Raw genomic sequence first — 23382 nt, forward strand, 5'->3', positions numbered from 1 at the left:
TCCATCCTACAGTTGTTGAATGCCGCACTTAAACGACATCGCTTTAGAGTTCCTACTGGCGGTGTGAATGCAACCAGGAAAATGGCCCTAGGGGAAATTTAGTTCTCAGGGGACCGCCCTGGTGGCTAGTTTCTATAACTGAGTTCCTATAACTACACAGCGCAAAAGCCCTTCATGAGAAGGAATGATTAACCTTGTCCTGAAACAACAAAATCTACCAGTAAATTACTTCTGATTTTAAGAGAAGTTGGGATTAGGTTTAGGGTTGGATAGACCTAGAGATATGCTTGGTTGATGGGAATGTCTAGCACCAGGGATGTCAACAAGCATGTCCTTTGGTTCATCAGGTTGTCTCATATGATTACCGTAGTACAGCCAACAGATCTTTGTTGGTCCTGGACAACATTCTTATCAACCAATCAGATTTTGGAAATAGGATTAGGCTTAGGTTTTAGGCTGGGGTTGGGGCTTGTCTTTTAAACCTATAATATCCCTCTGCCTTTAAGTGTAGTTAATAGTTGGGGTTAGGAATAGTCAATAGGATTTTGCCAAGTAGGTCATAGTCCTGAAGTAACATACTTTATTGGTCCTAAAACAACATTACTATCAAACAATATAACCCCTATCCCCCCAAACTCCAACCATAACCTGTTCCTAACCTAAATTAGAAGGAAACTAGATCAATAAGAATGTTATCAACTAGATGTCCCATTGTTATGCATGGATTTAGGGCCTGACATTGTTGCTAGGTCTGAACAACAATGTTTTTCCAGGTTGTTAATCCAAAAACACGTCCTACTTGGTAAAATCACATTAACTGGATAGGTTTAGGTCTGTTTGTTTGACAGGAAGTCCTACTAGACAAAATCACATAAGATGGTTTCAGAACTGATTGTACTCTTCAAAAAAAGCATCACAAAATTTCTGACATTATCCTCTTTACAGGCTCTGACCTCAGAGTTGGCCCAGGCTCGCGACGACACCAAGAAGACTCAGAACGACCTGCTGCACACAGAGAATGTACGCGCCGGCCGAGACAAATACAAAACTCTCCGGCAGATCCGGCAGGGCAATACTAAACAGAGAATTGATGAGTTTGAGGCCTTATAAAATATCTGGACCAGGAAACTTTGGGAAGGAGGGAAAAGAAGGAGTCTCAAAGCCCTTGTCCGTTTTCTTTCTATCCCTACGTCTGAGTGGTCAATGCAAGAGGCACAACCTGCGTACAAAACCACAACCAAATGCGCGCACGTACATGCACATGCACACGGTAATGCAACAGATTTGATTAGTATGATACGAACACTGGTTCAATATGCACTAAAAATGAAATTATTTTAAAACAAAAAAATGCACAAGGTTTTTTGTCATTACATTTAAGTACATAAACACAAATATGATGTTTGCCCTTAATGGTGTACATCAAATTTCGCAGCAACACTTTACAGTAAGGTTCTATACTGTAACAATACTTAATACAGTAGGTATCATGAACAAACAATGAACACTTTTTACAGCATTTATTAATGTCTGTTAATTTATTGTTCATTCTTGATTCGTAATGCACTAGTTTACAAGTTGTTTGTCATCACTAGTTATGTATTTATATATGTAGCAATTAACATTAACCAAGATTGTACAAGTATTCAGTTAATTGTGCTAACGTTAACGTATACAGCCTTATTGTAAAATGTTACCAATTTCACAAATGCACACCACTGACTGAAATAAATCCTTTTGCCATAAAAAAAATATAAAGCTAAATAATATGTAAACACACGTGCCAACAATGCATCCCCTTTTGTTAATTTTATGTTATTAACTCAATAATCTGGCCAAATTATAATTGTAACTAGTTTGGGGTTGTACTCATTTCTTTTTTTGTTTTTTTGTTTTCTTGTTAACGATCCACTCAGCACAGGGCTTGGCAGTATGATAATAATAATTTTATGTATTGTCTTATATTAAAACTCTTTCATTCATGTTGAATATGGCTTTTGCCAGAATATTTGTTATAGTGTTTATTTATTCTGTCTTTGGGTTATTTAAGGTTTTTGGGTAGATGTACTTTTGCTTCTTTTCTAATGACAGTGCAGATTCATATGTTTGATACTGTACTGACCCAAATGATTGAATCCACATGCTCAAATCTTTAATACTGATTCGATTACTTATTTGAAAAGGATTCATATGTAAGTTTTTATATATATATATTATGTTCAGATGCATGTTGTGAAATCATTAGAATTTCTGCATTAGATACAAACTGATTTTTGTTACGGTTTTCAATTGAATTAGTTACTGAATGTTTATTGCCATGGCAGTGGGATGAAGGAAGATTTGTTTTTAGAAACTTTAATAACCTTTTGTAATCTCAGCTCACTTTAAGCAACTGAATGGATTTTGATAAGTGCTGTGTTGGTGAGCGGAGAGTTTCTCACTGATTTACTAGCAGCTCTTTATATTTTAATTAAAACTTAACTACCTGATTAGTGCTATTTTTAAGTTGACACCTTTACTCTGCTGGAGGAACCAAGTGTAAAATATTCACACAAGAACAGAGTTTTTAACATTAAGCATTTTGAGTGATATACAAATGGGCAAACATGACAGTTTAGTAAATTGTTTCTATGATGCCTGTAACCATGCGGTGCCACTTTCATAAAAATAGGAAAGTATTTTTGTTGTTGCATCTTTTTTTTTCTTGCCGTGTGGCAAGTTTGTAAGTCTTAAATGTATTTGTTTTCTCCAAATGATGCTCATTATTACTGACAGTCACTGTTCATTCAGTGAGTTTCCATCATAAAAATCAGCTGGTTTAATCACTTCACAGCAATTTGAGCGCTTGTTTTAAATATTATTTTGATATCATCCTTACAAATAAGCTTTTCACACTACCGACCAGTGGCAGGGCTTAACACTGATTTTAAACCTGGGTTATGAAGCTGAATTGTGGAACCAACGGCATACAAGTTACTAACCCAGGGTACGAATTAGTTGACCCTTGGTTAACAATATGAAGTGTGAAAAGCCTATATGTGTATAACAGAAAAGATTTGTTATTATTGTATAAAGCAGTAGTAATATTATAAATTCAAGTATCATTAAGCTTCACAACAAGTGGATTTATTTATTTTCCCCTAAAAGGTGTTTATTAGAAATAAAGATTTATAATGAACGGATCTGGGTGTCTTATTTAAGAACAGTATATAATACAGTACCACATGCCATCTTTGTGGATATATTCAGTTTATTAATTTATGAAATAATTTATATATATTACATGAAATAAGAAAAAAAATACATTAAAATTGTTCATGTCTGAATAAATAGGAAGCAAGAAATAGGAATGAGGCAATCATCCTTTGTCTTAAGATCAACTGGGCATTACTCTGTCAGGATTCTGTGGCCTTTAAGTTCTTAGTGAGCTTGTCACATTGCCAGGATCTGTGGGTTGATGGAAAGGATCCACATTCTTCAGTTATGACCTCATGTTTGTGCTGACATCTGCATGAAGTGGAAGAACGAAGTCATGCCACTCTCCTGGCATCTGCTGGAGACGTTGCCATGACGATTCTGCTGAAATAAACAGACAGAGTGACATATAAGCCCATATTTTTGTGTGTGCAGACATTTTTTAGAGGTCTACTGGTGAGAAAAAATTCAAATATTGACATCAAACATGATATAACTGGAATCTTCATATCATAGGAATGTAATGTAAAGCTTGGGATCAATAATTTTTTTAATGTTTTTGAAAGAGGTCATGTTCACCGAGGCTGCATTTATTTGATCAAAACACTATAAAAAAAGTGAAATATTATTACAATTTGAAATAGCTGTTTTTTTTATTATTATATTTTAAATGTATTTATTCCTGTGATGCAAAACTGCAAAACTTTCAGCATCATAACACTCTTCAGTGTCACATGATCCTTCAGAAATCATTTTAATATGCTGATTTGATATTGATAAAAAACATTTATTATCAATGGTGATAACAGTTGTGCTGCTTCATATTTTTGTGGAAACCGTGTTTCCAAAATTCTTTGATGAATAGAAAGTTCAAAAGAACAGCAATTCATTGAAATAAAAATCTTTTGTCTTTTTTTACTGTCAATTTTGATCAATTTAATACATCTTTGATGAATAAAGATTAAAAAATCATAGTGACCCCAAACTTGGAACGTAAAGTACATAATTGTGAATTCATGTGCCTTTAGGTGATAAACTTCAAATGGTAAATTCCTGTGTGTGTGTTTTATGAGGACACAAATTTGTATAATGACATGGGTATTACACTGGTATTACGAAGTAAACATGAAATATGAGGACATTTCATGAGTCCTCATATCTAAAATAGCTTTAAAAACATACTAAACAATGTTTTATTAAAAATGTAAAAATGCAGAATGTTTCCTGTGATGGGTAGGTTTAGGGGTAGGGGTAGTGTAGGGGGATAGAATGTAGTTTGTACAGTATAAAAACCATTACGCCTATGGAATGTCCTCACTTTGATAGCAAAACAAACCTGTGTGTGTGTGTGTGTGTGTGTGTGTGTGTGTGTGTGTGTGTGTGTGTGTGTGTGTGTGTGTGTGTGTGTGTGTGTGTGTGTGACTCACCGCCGCCCAGTCGTCCTGATCTTAGTAAACGGTCAGAGAGGCTGAAGGTGTTTTTCTCCCATAGGTTGAGCTGCAGTGTAGCCTGCTGGAGCTCCTGACGCGTGACTCTGCGAAACTTTATTTGGACAGAATCAGCAGTCTTCTTCAGTGGAGTTCTCTGCACCAGCTCTTTGTCTCCAGAAAGGCAAAGAATCCTGGGAAGACAACACCCAATTAATGCAACTAACATCAAGTCAAGTGCCATATATGCCTTCAGATGTTCTTGTCAGACAGCAAGTGTTCTTGGCACACACAACCTACATATCCGTGTGGAGAGGAGACAACAGATTCATATCCATTGTTTATACAGTACCAATCAAAATATGTTGTCAGTTAGATTGTTGTTGTTTGACATAAATTAATACTTTCATTTCACAAAGATGCATTAAAATTAATCAAAAGTGACAGTAAAGAAATGTATAATGTTACAAAAGATTTCAATTTCAGATAAATGCTGTTCTTTTTAACTTTCTATTCAGCAAAGTTTTTTCAGCAATCCTGAAAAAAAATGTACAATGGTTTTCACAAAAATATTAAGCAGCACAACTGTTTTCAATATTGATAATAATAAGAAATGTTTCTTGGGCGTCAAATCAGCATATTAGAATGATTTCTGAAGGGTCATGTGCAGGGAAGTCTGATGTTTTTCAATGTCTAGTTATGAAAACTTTTCACAACCTTAATATTGTTCTATATGTAAGCTTAATATACACTCACCCCTCAATGTAAGCTGTTTTTGACACAGAGAGCAGCTTCCACACATCGGTGATGACAAGTTTGAGCTGTCCTGCAGATCCAATTAAAATGTCTGTATAGATAGATTAATTACAATTTTTATTCTGAAATATATAATAATAATATAATATTAGGCCTATTTGATAAGAGTCTAAATACATTTGAAAAAGCACTATATTTATAATGAGCACTGAAAGAAATATAAAATATAAAAAATGTAAAAAGCCCACAAAAGGCAGTGTATATTTGTCTTTTTCTCATTCACACATATTCATATTCCCATTCTGTGCTGGCAGAAAATGTCAGTGTCACAGTGTGTAACAGAGTCTCGTACCATCTGTATGTGGGGAAGTCTGTGGCAGAAACTGCAGTTGCGCTTTAAGCAGCAGCTCTGAAGTGTACAGCTCTACATCGCCACCCAGTGCATGTCCCTGCTATTAAAAAAAAGAACAAGCTTTAGCATTTGCCTCTTGTTTCAGATCAGCAGATAGTTTACCTCAGAACATGAGAAGACATTTGCATAACCATGTTAATTTGTTCCTTACACTACCAGGCAAAATATTTTACTTCCTTTTACGTGTTTTTGCTGGCATTAAACTTTGCATAGATCACCTTACTTTACAATATATGCACTACATAGATTTGGTTCAACAGATCACTTTTGAGGACAATAATTTGCTCAAATTACATCAAAACATTTATTTCCATCGAGAGGTGCATCATTTTTTAGTCAATGCAAGAGGTGAGCACTCTGTAAAGTCTCCTCCAGCACATCCCAAAAACTTACACTGAGGTTAAGGTCAGTGCCAATTCATGTGTGAAAATGATTCTTTATGCTCCCTCCCAACAATTCTTTCACAATTTGAGCCTGATGAATCTTGACATACATACATATACACACACACACACATATATATATATATATATATATCTCATGTAATGTGTACCATAAAGATTTATATATATATATAATATATATTAGAGCTGCACGATTAATCGTAAAAAGATCGCAATCTCGATTCAAGCACCCACGCGATCCTACTTTATTAATGACAACGATTCTCCCGCGTCTATTAAACCTTTGACAAAATCATACCGGAACACTCAAATCTGTGTTCATGCTGCCAGAGCCAGAGAGAGCCGTTTTGAATCACACGTTAGCACAGCGTTGCCCTTAGGCAACGGAAAGTTTTCCTAAGCCCTATGTTTAGTAAAGTTTTCTTTAAATGATTACAACCAATTAGAAAGGTTGAGAAAGTACCAAAGAACAGTCCAGTAAGGTGTGGGAGTCACTATCAAGCAACATTTAAAGGTGGGACGTCCTGTTCTGACACATAGTCACAGGAGCACATGGTGTGAGAAGAAGGCAAGATTATTTGCTTTAGTAATCTTATTTAAAATGACATGAACTGTACATAAAAAATATGTGTGTGTGTATGAAGGTGTAGAGAAGCAGAGAACTGCTTTTTGAAGTTTTGTACGGAGTGAAATCTTATTACATGAAGTACATTATATGGCATGACACACTACATGATACAGACCTATGCATGTATCAAATTCAGTATATCAATGTCTTTCAAGTGTTTTTCCCTTTTTACTTAATGATTTCTTGACTTTTTAAAAAAAAAAAATGTGATTTTGATGATACATTTCTCTATGATTCTGTACCATTGTTGCACATATTTTGAAAAACATTTTTTTTAATCAATAAAATGTTCCCAAATGAACCGAAAAATGATGTGGAATATTATTTTTTTTTTTCATGTGCCATCAACATGTGTGCAGTAGAGGGTTAAACACCGATGTCTACGATAGCGATCAAAATAGAGCAAACTACCTTTTGAAACGAACTTGGCACGTCAAATAACGGTTGTATCAATTACATCTAATTCCACTAGGTGGCGACAACTGACTGTTAAAAAAAATGTATTTGTCATTGAATCGTTCATTCAAAAGATTCGTTCAAAAACACTGATTCATCCAGTAATGAAACAAGTATTTATTAATGAGTCATTGAATTCATTCAAAACCACTTTTTAAATGATTCATTCAAACATTTTCCAGCAATTAGAGTCAGCAATTTATATTTTGTCAGAACCTCTAGTAAATTGTTTGGTTGTATATTCAGAATCGTGGGAGAATCGTGATCTCTATTTGAAACCAAAAAACCGTGCAGCTCTAATATATATATATATAAAAATATATTAGCCTAAATTGAAGATGGTACACAATTTGATTTTTTATAGACTTCGCTTGAGAGCAAATGATTTAGTAATGCTGTAATGAGATCAGATGAGTTTCACTGATCTTACCTTTGGACCGAGTGTGTTCCAGACAGAGCGCTGAGTGTCTGTGCTCTCCAGACACAAGTCTGCCAGACGGATAAGTGTCTCGCCCAGAAAGAGCTTCCGCTTGAGTCCCCTGGAGTGCCACACTGAGGCCTGAACTACACAGCTGACCAGCTGCTCACGGTCAACCACACACTGCAAACACAACACATGTACCTTTATCTACATGATGACCACTGCTCTGACAATCTCCACTGTTAAACGTGCTACAAATAAGACATTAGAAACATTGATAACTAGTCAGACCTCTTAAAAATTATGCAATTTTCTATGTATTTTTATGTTAAGTAATAATAATAATAATAATAATGTAAATAAATAACAAAAACTTTTCAAATAAATACAGCCAAATTAAATATAAAATGATTTAATACATGTTAAAAATTTAGTTAAATGTTACAATTAAATAGTAAATAATTTTGCAACTTTTACATTTTTAATTTACTAATGCAACAACCAAGGAGAACAATGAACTGCAATACTGTCCGTTTGACACATATATTTGTTTTAGTATGTTAAGTTTATATATATATATATATATATATATATATATATATATATACACACACACACACACACACAGTCAAACCAAAACAAAAAAAAAATCAGACACCTTGAACATTTCATTCATTAATACAGTTTATTCACTATATTTTGAAAAAAAAAAAAATGGTAATAAAATGTGACAAGATCTCAGAAAAAAATAATCTTAATTATGTCAGATAACACTTAAGCAAAACATGGTCAGGTCAAAGTGTCTGAATAATTTTTGTTTCCAAATTTTTATCAATTTTACTGATAGTCCACTGTATGAAGATTTTTTGGGTAAAATTTGTCAGTTTACTTTATTTTGCCATCCTCACTTACATAAATGAACTTTACCCACTAGTAAAAATATATCAAAAATATAAAAAATGTCTGAATAATTTTTAGTTTGACTGTATATATATATATATATATATATATATATATATATATATATATATATATATATATATATATATATATATATATATATATATATAGTTGTGCTCAAAATTATTCATACCCTTGGTAAATACGACCAAAGAAGGCTATGAAAATAAATTTGCATCGTTAATCCTTTTGATCTTTTATTTTAAAAATCTACAAAAAATCCAACCTTTCATTGGAGAATAAGAATTTTAAATGGGGGGAAAATCTCATTATGAAAGAAATGTTTTTCTCTAATACACATTGCTCACAATTAATCATACTTTTATTCAATACTTTTTGCAACGTCCTTTTGCCAAGATAACAGCTCTGAGTCTTCATCTATAATGCCTGATGAGTTTGGAGAACACCTGACAAGAGATCAGAGACCATTCCTTCATGCAGAATCTCTACAGATCCTTCAGATTCCCAGCTCCATGTTGGTGCTTCGGCTCTTCAGTTCACTCCACTCATTTTCTTTAGGGTTCAGGTCAGGGGACTGGGACATGGCAGAAGCTTCTTTTTGTGCTCAGTGACACATTTCTGTGTTGATTTTGATGTTTGTTTTGGGTCATTGTCCTGATGGAAGATCCAACCACGGCCCATTATTGGATTTCTAGCAGAAGCGGTCAGGTTTTGATTTTTTATCTGTTGGTATTTGATAGAATCCACGATGCCATGTACCTGAACAAGATGACCAGGACCTCCAGCAGAAAAATAGGCCCACAACTAGATACAGCAGTATATTTCATTGTGCACATGGGGTACTTTTTACCCCTGTGTGCACCAAACCCATCTTGAGTGTTTGCTGTTAAAAAGCTAATTTTTTTTTGTTTCCTCTGACCATAGAACATTTGAAAAGTAACTGACACTACTGGAACTTCAAACAAGGTGGGTTCTATGGTCAGAAGAAACTAAAAAAAATGAGCTTTTTAGCAGCAAACACTCAAGGTGGGTTTGGTGCACACAGGGGTAAAAAGTACCCCATGTGTACAATGAAATATACTGCTGTGTCTTTAAAGTTGTGGGCCTATTTTTTCTGCCAGAGATCCTGGATATCTTGTTCAGATACATGGTATCATGGATTCTATCAAATACCAAAAGATAAAAAAATCAAAACCTGACTGTCCCTGATAGAAGTCATATAATGGGCCGTGGTTGGATCTTCAAACAGGACAATGATCCAAAACAAACATCAAAACCAACACAAAAATGTGTCACTGAGCACAAAATAAAGCTTCTGCCATGGCCGTCCCAGTCCCCTGACCTGAACCCTAAAGAAAATGAGTGGAGTGAACTGAAGAGAAGCAGCACCAACATGGAGCTGGGAGTCTGAAGGATCTGTAGAGATTTTGAATGAAGGAATGGTCTCTGATCTCTTGTCAGGTGTTCTCCAAACTCAATCAGGCATTATAGATGAAGACTCTGAGCTGTTATCTTGGCAAAAGGAGGTTGCAAAAAGTATTGAATAAAAGTATGATTAATTGTGAGCAATGTGTATTAGAGAAAAACATTTCTTTTATAATGAGATTTTCCTCCCATTTAAAATTCTTATTCTCCAATGAAAGGTTGGATTTTTGTAGGTTTTTAAAATAAAAGATCAAAAGGATTAACGATGCAGATTTATTTTCATAGCCTTCTTTGGTCATATTTACCAAGGGTATGAATAATTTTGAGCACAACTGTATATATACATACAGTGGGTACTGAAAGTATTCAGACCCCCTTAAATTTTTCACTCTTTGTTATATTGCAGCCATTTGCTAAAATCATTTAAGTTCATTTTTTTTCCTCATTAATGTACACACAGCACCCCATATTGACAGAAAAACACAGAATTGTTGACATTTTTGCAGATTTATTAAAAAAGAAAAACTGAAATATCACATGGTCCTAAGTATTCAGACCCTTTGCTCAGTATTTAGTAGAAGCACCCTTTTGATCTAATACAGCCATGAGTCTTTTTGGGAATGATGCAACATTTCAGTTTTTCTTTTTTAATAAATCTGCAAAAATGTCAACAATTCTGTTTTTCTGTCAATATGGGGTGCTGTGTGTACATTAATGAGGAAAAAAATGAACTTAAATGATTTTAGCAAATGGCTGCAATATAACAAAGAGTGAAAAATTTAAGGGGGTCTGAATACTTTCTGTACCCACTGTATATATATATATATATATTCTATTATATATAAATATATATAAACTTAACATACTAAAACACGTACTAAAACAACTAAAACTAAAATGGAAATACAAAATAATGAAAACTATATAGGCATATTTAAAACAAAAACTATAAAAATAGAAACTAATTCAAATATTACAACTATTTACTATCCCAATGATACTAAAATAACACCCTTATTGTTGATATTGTTCAAAGTTCACCAGTAACTTTATCTTGTAAATACTTACGGTAAACGTTTCATTGTAAACTGGGTTATTTCCCCTCTTGATTGCGGTTTTCATCTTATAATTGTGATATTTCTTTGGAAGCAAACGGAGCTTTACGTACCTGTTTGTTCAAAAAGAAACAACATTTCTTATCAGGCCAACTGCGAGCAAAATAGGTCATAGCAACAATGTTCTCCTAACATTTTTGAAACAAGTCTGTAACAAGTAGTAAGTCTGTAATAAACAGCAAACCTGCACTCATCAAAACAACTTACGGATGACATTTCTTCTTCGTATCTCCAATCATCAGATTTTTGCAGGCTTTGATAGTTATCTCCAAACAGGACGTCCTGTTGTTGTACCCAAAGGCAACTTCTATTTCACCAGTCACACAAGTGTTTTCAAAGAACCCACAATCCATTCCTGTGCTGCTGTTGCTGTCCTGTACAAAACATGTTTTGAATTCATATTTAATTTTTTTTTTTTTTATCTTACGATGATACATAAAGTTGTGAGAGATAATTAATGTGGCAAACATTACGTTACATGAATAAACAATATAATGTAATATATGTAATATATTAATTAATATATTTAATGCTGATGCCTTAAAAGGCTATCTTGTAGATTTTTGCAGACCTCAGGCAATTTGCTGAAAGCCTTGCACTTAGCAGTTATCTGATTAAACAGAAAACTGATTAAATAATCGCATGAATACACACCCTCTGCTCATCACTGTAAGCGGATGTATATGAAACGTCGTCATCTGTTAGGCAAATTGTACTTGCTGAAGTGTACTGCTCTGCTGCTTTGGTGTCCTGGGAAAGATTGGGAAGACTTGGAGCTTTGGACAGCTGTGAGGAAACAAAATCAATTAGGATGTCACACTAATGCCAGACATCTAGTCAATGTCATTAGTTGTGAAGTGAATTGAAAAAAACCTCTGAACATTTGAGAGAAGCAAGGGTGTAGAGTTTAGTAGGGCCACTAGGGACAGGTCCCTACCAATATTCAATGACTAATGAAATGACCCTAGCAATAATTTTGATCCAAAAAAATAAATTAACCACTGTTGTTATAATTTCGGACACATCTAAAATGGGTCATACCATTCTCTGACTGCAGTCTTTCAAGGACATGCATTTAGTGCATGGACAGAGAAAGTTAAGTGTGAAAAAAAATTGTATGATAAAGATTAAAGTTTACCCTCTTTAACTTTAACTTAATTTTGTTAAACTGAATGCATGAAGCACACTGTTAGCTCAAATAGCCACAAAATTAAAAACAACATTGAAATAATAAGAGCGCAGGGTTTATCTGTCGATCGGATGCATGTGAAAGTTGTGTTCATTTCTACAGCAAGACTCCCAGTCGTTCTCTTTCAGAATCATCATTGGTTCAGTTCATTTTTGATTTTAAAATAAAGCGATGTGCAGTGTCGTCAAGAGCGCTCTGACCTCCCAAAGTGTGCTACATACTGTATTATAAAGAGTATTACATATACATTATGTATATGTACTCTGATGAGAGATGTTGACGATTGTACAATCTTTTTATTTATTTATTTATTTGTTTTTTTGTTTGTTTGTCCCCACCAATGTCAAAACCAAACCTACACCCTTGGAAAGAAGTCTCTTACGCTTACCAAGGCTGCATTTATTTGATCAAAATACAGTAAAACAGTAATATTGTGAAATATTATTACAATTTAAAAGAACTGTTTTCTATTTTAATATATTGTTTTAGAATGTAATTTATTCCTGCGATGGTTAAGCTGAATTTTCAGCATCATTGCTCCAGTCTTCAGTGTCACATGATCCTTCAGAAATCATTTTAATATGCTGATTTGAGGCTCAAGAAACATTTCTTAGTATTATCAATGTTGAAAACAGTTGAGCTGCTTAATATTTTTATGGAAACATAATATTTTATGGAAACGTGATAAACTAACATTCAAAAGTTTGGGTAAGTTAGATTAAAAAAAAAAGAAAGAAATGAATACTAAAACAAAGAAGTTAATACTTTTATTCAGTGACAGTAAAGACATTTATAAATATATAAAATAAAATATGTTTTAAGTTAACCCTATAATGCATTCGGGTCTGTTTTGACCCAGAAGAGGTACTTTTTTTTTATTTATTTTTTTTAAATCCATCGCTTTTAGTATGAAAATACACATCATTTATTTTATTATTATTTTTATTTATTTATTTTTTCAGATTTTGTTTTTATAAGAAATGTAAGAGATATAACCATTTAAAAACTAAATTGATACCCTTTTGCATTTTGTCCGTTTTGACCTGAATGTGAACTGTGGCTTTACACATGAAATTTTGCTGATTTTCTTCTTTTTTAACAAATTCTGTTCTTTCGATCTTTCTGTTCATCAAAGAATTCTGGAAAAGTTTCTACAAAAATATTAAGAAGCTGAATAGTTTTCAACATTGATAACAGTAAGAACCATTATTAACAATTGAGCACCAACAATAATTGACAATGACTGAGCACCAAATGATTTCTGAAGGATCATGTGTCACTGAAGACTGGAGTAATGATGCTGAAAATTCAGCTTTGAATCACAAGAATAAATTACATTTTAAAATATATTAAAATTTTTGATCAAACTAATGCAGCCTTGCTGAGCATAAGAGACTTCTTTTAAAAGTTCAAAGGTTTCTTTCAATTCATTTTACAACTAGGAATGACACTGAAGACAAGAAGAAAATTAGTTGCTTAGTCTTAAATTTAGATCTTTGTTTAGAGGCCAGAGAACACTGATCTGATTTCAACTGAATAATGACTGTTTACTATTGTCTTTTCATACCTGCTTTACTGCAGAATTGAACTCTGTTTGCATCATTGAATCATTTTCCTATTTATCACTGTAAAGCTGCTTTGAAACAACCTGTATTGCGATATATAAATAAAGCTGACTTGACATCAATGGCAATGAAGGACGACACCATTCACTCCTCATCACATTCAACCATTAATGGCAGCTGATAATTCAGACCACTTTTAATTTATGTGAAAATTTGAGGTGAATTGGCCACAACCCACATGACATTGTGTATAGATCATTCTATTTTTCTGTAATTCAATTCAATATTTAAAGAATATTAAAAGAAAGAAAGAAAGAAATCGGCTCTTACATTGGAGGCTTTGTCGAGGGCACCCATTGATAGGCTCTTGCGCCTTGAGTTCATGCGTCCGTAATCCACAGTCAGCTGACCTGCTTCCACACTCAAATCATTCTGAGACTTGGAGAGCTCTAGCATCAGGAAAAGACAAAATAATCTGGATCAGGCTGTTGTAGACACTCTTGGGGAGTTATTACTATGTTATTACAATTAACAATTAGAAGGTTCAGTAACTGTATTTTACAGTGTCATTGTTACATATGTTACATGTAGTAATAACTATAAATTATGCATAATTACATGCAACTAACCCTAAACCAAACCAAACCCTAATCCTAACTCTATAGTAAGTACATGTAGTTACTTAATATTACTCAGTACTTAAATGTATAATTACAGTGTAACAAAGACACCTTAAAATAAAGTGTAACCAAAGGTTCTAGTTTTGTTCTCTTACTTTTTATGTGAGCACTGACCGACATCATAAGGTTCTCCATAGATTTAGTAAATGGCTTTGATGTTTTGAGATCCTATATACAAAGACATACACACACACATATTATAAGGTGATGAAGAAACATATAGAAATATTCCCCCCGGTTTCACAGACAAGGCTTAAGTCTAGTCCTAGACTAAAATGTATGTTTGAGCTGTTTTAACTGAAAGCAACTTGCAATGACAAATCTTAAAATAAATCAGTGCCAATGTTTTGTCTCAAAGTGCACACCAGTAATGCTTTTTTCTAAGGCATGTTTATTAAAGCTACTTAAATGTCCTAATCGAACTAAGGCCTAATCCTGGCTTAATCTAAGCCCTGTCTGTGAAACCAGGCCATTATTTCTTAAAGATATTATTCTTTTCACCTCTACTCTGCTAAATGATGGGACTTCTTTAAAGGGAGGAGGAGTTGGAGGCACGACTGCAATGAAGCTAAAACAAAATAACATAATACTTTAAAATGATTGATTAAAAACTTCTTAAAGAACTGTCATAAAATAAAGGTGGTTATTATAATGTTCTCTTAAAGGTTTTTAGTTAAGGGTCTCCAACCTGAGCTGTTGATAAGACTGTAATAGTTTGTCTCCGGTGGTCTCATGATTTTCTAAAACCAACACAAAAAGACAGCAAACATGTATTAAAATTGACATTTGATATTTCAACACACAAATAATCAAGTACATGTAGTGTTGTAAACGTAGATTACGTATATTTATTGAACACCAGGGATTCCCAAACTTTCTTGTTTACCTGATGTACATGTCTTTAAATTAATATTTTAATAATTTAACAAATCTTTTATATGTTCACAGTTCTCTGATGCTAGTTAATAAAAAAATATCATGGGCAGTTGTGGCCTAATGGTTAAAGAGTCAGACTTGTAACCCGAAGGTCACATTAGGGCTGTGTATTGCCAAGAATCTGGCGATACAATACACGATACAGGGGTTACGATACGATATATTGTGATATATTGCAATATTGTAAGAAAGGCGATATATTGCGATATTTCTTTTTTTTTTTTTTTAGAAAGATCTAATTTAAAAAAAAAACGGTCATAAAGAACACAACCATATGCATAAAACCTGACAAGCAACTTTATTTTATTTAATCAATACAGTATCATTTGCATTTATATCACTAATCACTATTTTGTGCAATCTAAGTAAAGGGAAAATAGTAAAGTGACTCCAGGATTCTTTATGTGTATATGTTTTTTTAATTTCTAAACTATTTAACAGAAAGTGCACAGTCCATTCCATGACTGAATGACTGTTTGTTTTATATTTAATACTGTAAAGCTGTTTGCTTTAAAGCAGTCCATTGTATAAAGTGCTATTTAAAGTACTGAACTGCAGAGCTGGTGCAACCATATCTACATCGCTATGATCAGATGCTTTCCTTCTGCTGCCACCGCTGTCAATTTTGTTGTGTGTTTATTTTTGTTACTGAGATATAATTCTACCTTCTTGTGAGCTGGGTTTGCTAATGCTAACACTAGCGATGCACGCACCTTCACCTTGCGCTTCTCCGGCTCCGCGTCAGTTTACGCTCTGAGATAACACTGCCATCTAGCGGTTGGGTTTTATACAGTCTGTGGTTTTAAACGAACACAAAGCCACGAATCTTGGATGTAAATAAATAAATATAAATATCAATACAGTGTTTTTGAGAATCGATACAGTATCGCCAAACATAATATCGTGATATTCACGTGTATCTATATTTTCCTATACACCTAGGTCACAGGTCTCAAGTCTCAGTATTGACAGGAAATGTAGGTGGGGGAGTGAATGAACAGCGCTCTCTTCCACTCCCATTACCTACAACTGAGGTGAGAAAGACACCTAGCCCCCAATCACTCCCCGTGCACCGCAGTAAAATGACCGCCCACTGCTCTGGCTGTGAGTTCACGGTGTGTGTTCAATAATCAGTGTTGTGTGTGTGTGTGTGTGTGTGTGTGTGTGCACTTGGATGGGTGAAATGCAGAGCACAAATTCCCAGTAACGCCGGTTTCACACTGCAAGCGTGAGCGGCGCATATTTTTTTCGGCGTGCATGTTAACTAACGGATGCATTCACACCGGCAGCAGGAGCAACGCGTGAGCGTCAAGCAGAAGTGTCGCGTGAGCAGCAGTGAAAGTGTGGGTTTCGTCGCCGAGTCTATTTTTGCTGCGCTGCTGACGCTCAATTAAAGTGAAAGCACACTTTTGATGGACAAAATAAATGTAATTTCACACAAAAAGTGTTCAAAATGTACAGAATAAGCATGTCTAATGTGTTTTAACAAGAATTTGAGTATGACAGAAAAGAAAATTAAGAATTAAAAATATTTATAGATTTTAAACTTGTTTTTAATTATTCAGTTTGGGTTAAAGTATGGTGTATTATAAAAAACTAAAGTAAACTAGCCAGAAAATATGATATATAAATATTATTTTAGTTATTACACAGACACATATATAGGCTCTAGCATACCCAAATTAAACCCGAGTTTGCTGTCTTGTAAACGTGCACGCGGCAGATGATGAAAACACAAAGCTTACCTCATTCGTGTGCAGCAATGGATGACACGAGGCTTTTATTTATTTATTTACGTTTATATGCGAATGTTGTACACCTCCCCATGTTAACAAACTTTCAAGATTATCAAGTTTATAAATGACCAACTTATAAAAACAAATTTATAGCCGTCTTTGTAAAGAAATGCTCACTTTATATGTAGCTTCAAAAATGTTTTCAGTTTTATTTCAATATTAGCAATATTAACAAACCCCCTCAGTCGTTCTCACAAACTTCACAAACGCACAACCGCGTTTCGCGGGGTGGGGGGGGGGGGGGGGGGGGGGTTGATGGAAAGATTGTTCTCCCGTGGTAGAAATCGCGGGGGGGGGTTGGGTGGTGATGGAGAGATTGTTCTCCCACAGTAGAAATTACTTTAGTTTGTCAGACATGCATTAAGCCAGCTTTCAGTTCGCACAGACACACGCTTCAGTCTGTCGCACAGGCATGCGCTTACCCATCCTCCATCCCCAATTCCTCCTTATACAGACACATGATCGCTTAGTTGCTTGTCCAAGGAAATATATATGTGACCCTGGACCACAAAACCAGTCATAAGTCACACGGGTATATTTGTAGCAATAGCCAACAATACATTGTATGGGTCAAAATTATCGATTTTTCTTTTATGCCAAAAATCATTAGGATATTAAGTAAAGATCACGTTCCATGAAGATATTTTGTACATTTCCTACCATAAATATATGAAAAATGTATTTTTGTGAGTTAATATGTATTGCTAAGGACTTCATTTGGACAACTTTAAAGGCGATTTTCACAATATTTTGATTTTTTTGCACCCTCAGATTCCAGATTTTCAAATAGTTGTATCTCGGCCAAATATGTCCTAAAACCATACATCAACGGAAAGCTTATTTATTCAGCTTGATGTATAAATCTCAATTTCGATGACTGGTTCATGACTGGTTTTGTGGTCCATGGTCACATATTTCTATCCTGCTCAGTATTTCTCAATCTTGTCCAATCTCATTTTAGCACTTGTATTACTTCTGCATTGAAATATGTAACTGTTGCTTATAAAAATTCTGGTTAATTGCTTTTGGCTTCAGGGGGGTTCACAAACCTCAGCAAATAACGTTTATAGCCTCTACAATAATCTTAACCAAACAGAGTGGTCCAGACTGAAATAGGCATAAATGTAAAGTTAGCAGGCATTTATCACAAAATAATGACCCTCGTGATAAAGAGGTCTTGTGACATTCCAGTGAGCCTTGTAAAAAGTGTTCAGTGGTGTATATTTAAAGAGTAAATTCAGTTTGTTCAACACAATTATCCTCAGTAATTGTTCCTAACCATTAGCTAATGGAAGTAAACTAACCTTTGACATCTGGGAATTTCTTTGCTTGCTGCTCCAGAAACCATTCACCAGATTTGATCTTAAATTCCCTGAAAAAAATAAAAAAATAAAATAAAAAAATCACTTATAATTACTCGATTTCATTTATCCTTATGTCATATATCTAAAGCTTTGGTAACACTTTATAATAAAGTTTTGTTTGTTAATATTAGTTAACTACATTAGTTAACGTGAACTATCAATAATTAATACTTCTACAGCAAAATGTTAATCTCAATATTCACCTAATACATAAAACTGTTAACATTAGTTATGCACTGTGAACTAACATGAACATGAATATTTTATTAACTAACATTAACAAAGGTTAGTGGAACACTAAAGATCTTAATCCCAGGATTTTAATGTTCATAGAAAGCATGACGTCATCCGACTTGAAGCAAGGTGTTACCAGTAGACGCGCTAGAGTTCGTAAGAATCGATTAGGAACGCTACACTTACGTCAGGTGCATAGGGGAATTTCTACCACAATATCATAATACATTTAGCCTACTCTGTAAAGCTGCATTCTTTGTAGTGCAGAAAGTTTGTAGGTTGATATGTCAAATGTGCCAAATGTGACTTTGTGAAACAGACTGTATTTAACTAAAATGTTGCTATAGTAGCCTAAAATAAATGCTAGAAAGCCTATGCACTTGGAAATTGTGATTTTTTAAAAAATTTGTTAATCATTAAAATTCATTTTCTTATTCATCTCGACTGAGAGGGCAGGATAGTCCGGGTGAGAGGGCAACAATCCTCCCACCCTCCCTTCAACGATGTATTGTTTTTACCTGAATGCATGACACATTGTGCACTTCCACTCTCTTGCAGACAGGACAACCCGACAGCGGTTACAGATGCGGTGACTGCATCCACAGCACACCGAACCACAGTCCCAGAACTTTCCTAAATGTCGCTGACATCGTGCACATGATCTTTGACCATATGGACGCGTAATGGTTTTGGCACCCTGTCGATAGATACCTTGAAGTTCTACCTTTAGCCTCCTAAAACAAATTAGTTTGAAATTTTATTTTTCATTGTACAATGGATTTATATATATTTTTTGCACACCAACAAAATAAGGACAATAACGTTCTAGGAACATTTTCGGACCTGATTCTGTCTGCTTCAATGGTTCGAAGTGCTTTGTCTCTCTGAAGAACCTCCAGGACTCGTTCTCTCTCCAGAGCCTGGAACAACCCGAGATCCATAGGGCAGAGGTGATTGTATCTGATATCCCAATTTTCCTCTTTGAGTTTCATTTCCTCCACAGTTCAGCTCAGTTCAGAAGATGCCACTCTGCTCAGATTCTGAAAAACTGTTCAATGACCAATATGTTGTGATATTTTATATTTTTTTGGCTTTCCATCAGTTGAAGTGTTAAATAAATATACAATAATGTGTACAATTAATAAAATTGATTTTATATTAAACACACGCCTAACAAAAAAAGAAAAAAACGTTTTTGTGAGTTCACAGTCAGTGCAGCTCAAGCTGCTACTAACCCATTATCATGAGAAAACATAACAATTTTACTAGTTGGCAATTTCATATGAATCTGTACAATATAATTCATATGAAAACATAAAAAAAGCATGGTCCATCCCTAAACCTAAAGCTCAGTTGGGCGTATGAATACATGCAGCACAAAATTAGTTTGAGAAAATTAGAGCAAAACAGAACACGTGGTATTTTTTAACAATGGAACTGTTGTTAAATGAACACACCATCTTAAGGACATACTCCATATGGCTCAAGGCACTGAAAAAACAGCAAGAAGCGACGGACAATATTGTCTGTTTACATAGAACGCATTCTGTGTGATTGTCTACTTTGAATGCACAAACTGAAACTTGACTGCTATCACTATTTTTTACCATAAAAAAAATTTGTAACTTGAATGTGCAAGGCTTCCGGTGTCACTCGTTTCCAGTTATTTTAGCTGTATAAAACAGTGCTTGATATTGCAAACTGGTATTTGTTAGCATTAATTTATTATTGTAGTCATAAACACACTGGTGTGTATCGCAAATAGTTTCATCATATATTGCACTTTGATATTCTTCTAGTTATTTCCCTATAGCGGCTAATCAATCAGAAATCTTGCTAATAGCTCAGTTCCGCATTGCAAAATAAGTTGGTTAGACAAATGATGTTCAATGATATTAGTTAGTTTCAACAAACAGCAGGGTTATACTGACTAAAGACACTTTTTGTAATATTTATTCAAGGTAACACTTTATTTCGATGTTCCTCTTTAGACATTCTACTAACTATATGTAAGAAACTTGGCGACTTCCTGTCAACTAACTCTCATTAGAGTTTTAGTAGACTGTCAGGATATAACACTTTATTTTGATGGCCCCAGACATTCTACTGACTATATATAACTTTGCAAGTACATGTCAACTATTCTACTAACAACTAACCCTAACCTAACAGTCTACTACAGTCTACTAATACTCTAATGAGAGTTAGTTGACATGTAGTTGACAAGTTTATAGTTAGTAGAATGTCAAAAGTGGACCATCGAAATAAAATGTAACCACATTCTTCCTCACTAATGTATATCAGCTGGAATGTTAATTTTCTAAGAAAACATTTGCAGCTAAACAAAATATGTTTTAAGAATGTTTTGCTAACATTCCCATTAGGTTATAAAAACATTATTTCTGAATGTCCTCAAAACGTCCAGTTTTTTAAAAAATGTTTTTGTGCTAACATTCTGCGAACATAATTAAAGACAAGTTAACTTTTTTTTTTTTTTTTTTTTTGTTGCCAGAACGTTAGCCAAAGTTCTAAAAACATTCCCTGTAAGCTGGATTGATTAAAAAATATAGTTTTTTTTTTATTATTTTACTAATGAATCATTATATAATTATATCATAATGTTAATAGATTAACAGCCCTAGTTAAAAATGCACCAGAAAACATTACATGAATGGTGCTGGTCACAAAACCAAGAATGTGTGACAGTGTGTGAGATGACCCAGCTGGGGTTAAACTGAGTCAATAGACCTACATGGACTGCAGAAGAGTGTGGGAAGAGTCTGCTGTCATTTCCCACATTCTTCATGAGCTCATTTACGTGAAGTCACTTCATTGTACTCATATCTGGTGAGCTGCGTTTGTCATGCAATGATGGGGTTATGCGGGAACCCACAATGTCTGGGCTCGATAGCTCAAAGGGCTTTTGCTGCAAGAGCCACTTCCAGGAAAGGTTTATCTAAGAAATGTCACGCGAATCTATTATATACATAGCTGTGAGAACAGCTGACAACCTGGTTCACACAAACCAAATGTCCTGAGTCAGAGGGCCTTCTTGACATTCCTTTATTTCCACAGACATGTATGTGTTTGAATTAACCAAACACTAGACAAAAAAACTAAACTGATCCACAGTGACTGGTCCAATTCTTTCAACTGAGTTACATGCATCAAAAAATCTCTCTGGACCATCACTCAAATTCATTAATTTTTACCCCATAGAGGGGTTTGTGTTGCCAAGAATCTCCAAATATGATGACTGATTATTGTTTTTACTGTTATTATACTATAAGAGTATTAGAATCAATAATCTCATGATTTTATAAATAATCTTTATGTATAATGTAATATTAATGTTGTCAAATTTAGTAAAATCATTGTTTTGAACATTTTCCATATTTAAATTATGTCTTTTGCACACATTATCATTTACAGCCCTAAAAATACATTTTCTTCATGACAAGCCCAAAGTACTAAGGCAGCAACATTATTTAGACCTTACAAAAATAAAACGTTTACTGACATCCATGTACTTCTCTAAAACACTGCATACTTTGCTGCTAATATACATTATAAACTTTTCCCAACCTCAGTTTTGCAGCTTTGATAACGCTACTTGTAAAATTACTCGCCATATTTATGTGTTGTGATAAAATAGCATGCAAGCTTACCTTCCAGCTGGTGTGATGTGACAGCTCGGGGAACTGCAATCTCAACTTTATATGAAGCGACAACGCTGGTCGTCATTTCCACTTCCTTCCTGTTCACACGATGATGACACTGGTCTGCAAAACTAAAATAAACCATCACCACAAGTATCTTCATTTCAAGAGTGCTGTGCAAGGCCGGAATTTGATTCTCTTTAAAGAGAATTGACCACATCTTTAAAGAGAAAATTTGAAGCTGCTCAATCAAACCAGATTATGATTAGCCTACAGACGATTACAACATTTATTTTTTTTGTAACATGCTCTACCTTGATTACTCCAGTCTTCAGTGTCACATAATCCTTCAGAAATAATTCTGATTTTTGATCAAGAAACATTTATTATTCAATGTTGAAAACAGTTTTGCTTAATAGTTTTTGTGGAAAAACATGTATTTATTTCAGGCTTCTTTGTTGAATAGAAAAAGTTTATTTTATGAAGTATACTTAAGTAATGTTTAAGTATATTTTTGAGTACACTTTATGTAGTAAGTATACTAATATCAATCTACTAGTAGTATACTTGTAAGTGTACTATTTCAATACTGCTTGGGACTAAATTAGTCAGCCTCAGAACGTCTGATGCATACGTCACACTTAAAGGTGCAATATGTAATATTTTTGCAGTAAAATATCCAAAAACCACTAGGCCAGTGTTATATATTTTGTTCACTTGAGTACTTACAATATCTCAAATGTTTCCAACTATTTGTAAATCGTGAGAAAAATTGCTATTTTAACCAAAGCTCCGGGAC

The 23382-nt window shown here is 34.2% G+C and overlaps 2 protein-coding genes across 5 annotated transcripts in view; one reads left to right on the top strand and one right to left on the bottom strand.

Annotated features, from left to right (window-relative positions):
• The window catches only part of ezrb (ezrin b), a 29422-nt gene extending 26240 nt beyond the window's left edge, over positions 1 to 3182 (top strand). For both annotated transcript variants that reach the window (XM_051875087.1, XM_051875088.1), the window contains exon 14: positions 946 to 3182. In XM_051875087.1, coding sequence (XP_051731047.1) covers positions 946 to 1110 — 165 coding nt within the window. In that variant the 3' untranslated portion in view covers positions 1111 to 3182. The remainder of the gene's footprint in view (positions 1 to 945) is intronic.
• Positions 3183 to 3232: 50 nt separating this feature from the next.
• sytl3 (synaptotagmin-like 3) lies at positions 3233 to 22730 on the bottom strand. 3 transcript variants are annotated; one of them, XM_051875084.1, is made up of 16 exons: positions 22593 to 22730; positions 19768 to 19972; positions 19443 to 19658; positions 18631 to 18698; positions 15283 to 15334; positions 15096 to 15162; positions 14690 to 14762; positions 14245 to 14363; positions 11815 to 11946; positions 11368 to 11534; positions 11114 to 11213; positions 7709 to 7879; positions 5731 to 5830; positions 5379 to 5469; positions 4623 to 4816; positions 3233 to 3579 (listed from the first exon to the last, which is right to left on the bottom strand). In XM_051875084.1, exons 2-16 carry the CDS (start codon positions 19914 to 19916, stop codon positions 3482 to 3484), a joined length of 1797 nt encoding a protein of 598 aa, XP_051731044.1. In that variant the 5' UTR covers positions 19917 to 19972; positions 22593 to 22730; the 3' UTR covers positions 3233 to 3481. The 3 variants fall into 3 exon arrangements, with proteins under 3 accessions (XP_051731044.1, XP_051731045.1, XP_051731046.1); XM_051875085.1 differs by lacking the exon at positions 22593 to 22730 and having other exon boundaries at positions 3233 to 3576; XM_051875086.1 differs by lacking the exons at positions 14690 to 14762; positions 15096 to 15162; positions 15283 to 15334; positions 22593 to 22730.
• Positions 22731 to 23382: the final 652 nt, after the last annotated feature.

This window comes from Ctenopharyngodon idella, chromosome 20 (assembly GCF_019924925.1).
Source record: "Ctenopharyngodon idella isolate HZGC_01 chromosome 20, HZGC01, whole genome shotgun sequence".
Lineage (NCBI taxonomy): Eukaryota > Metazoa > Chordata > Actinopteri > Cypriniformes > Xenocyprididae > Ctenopharyngodon > Ctenopharyngodon idella.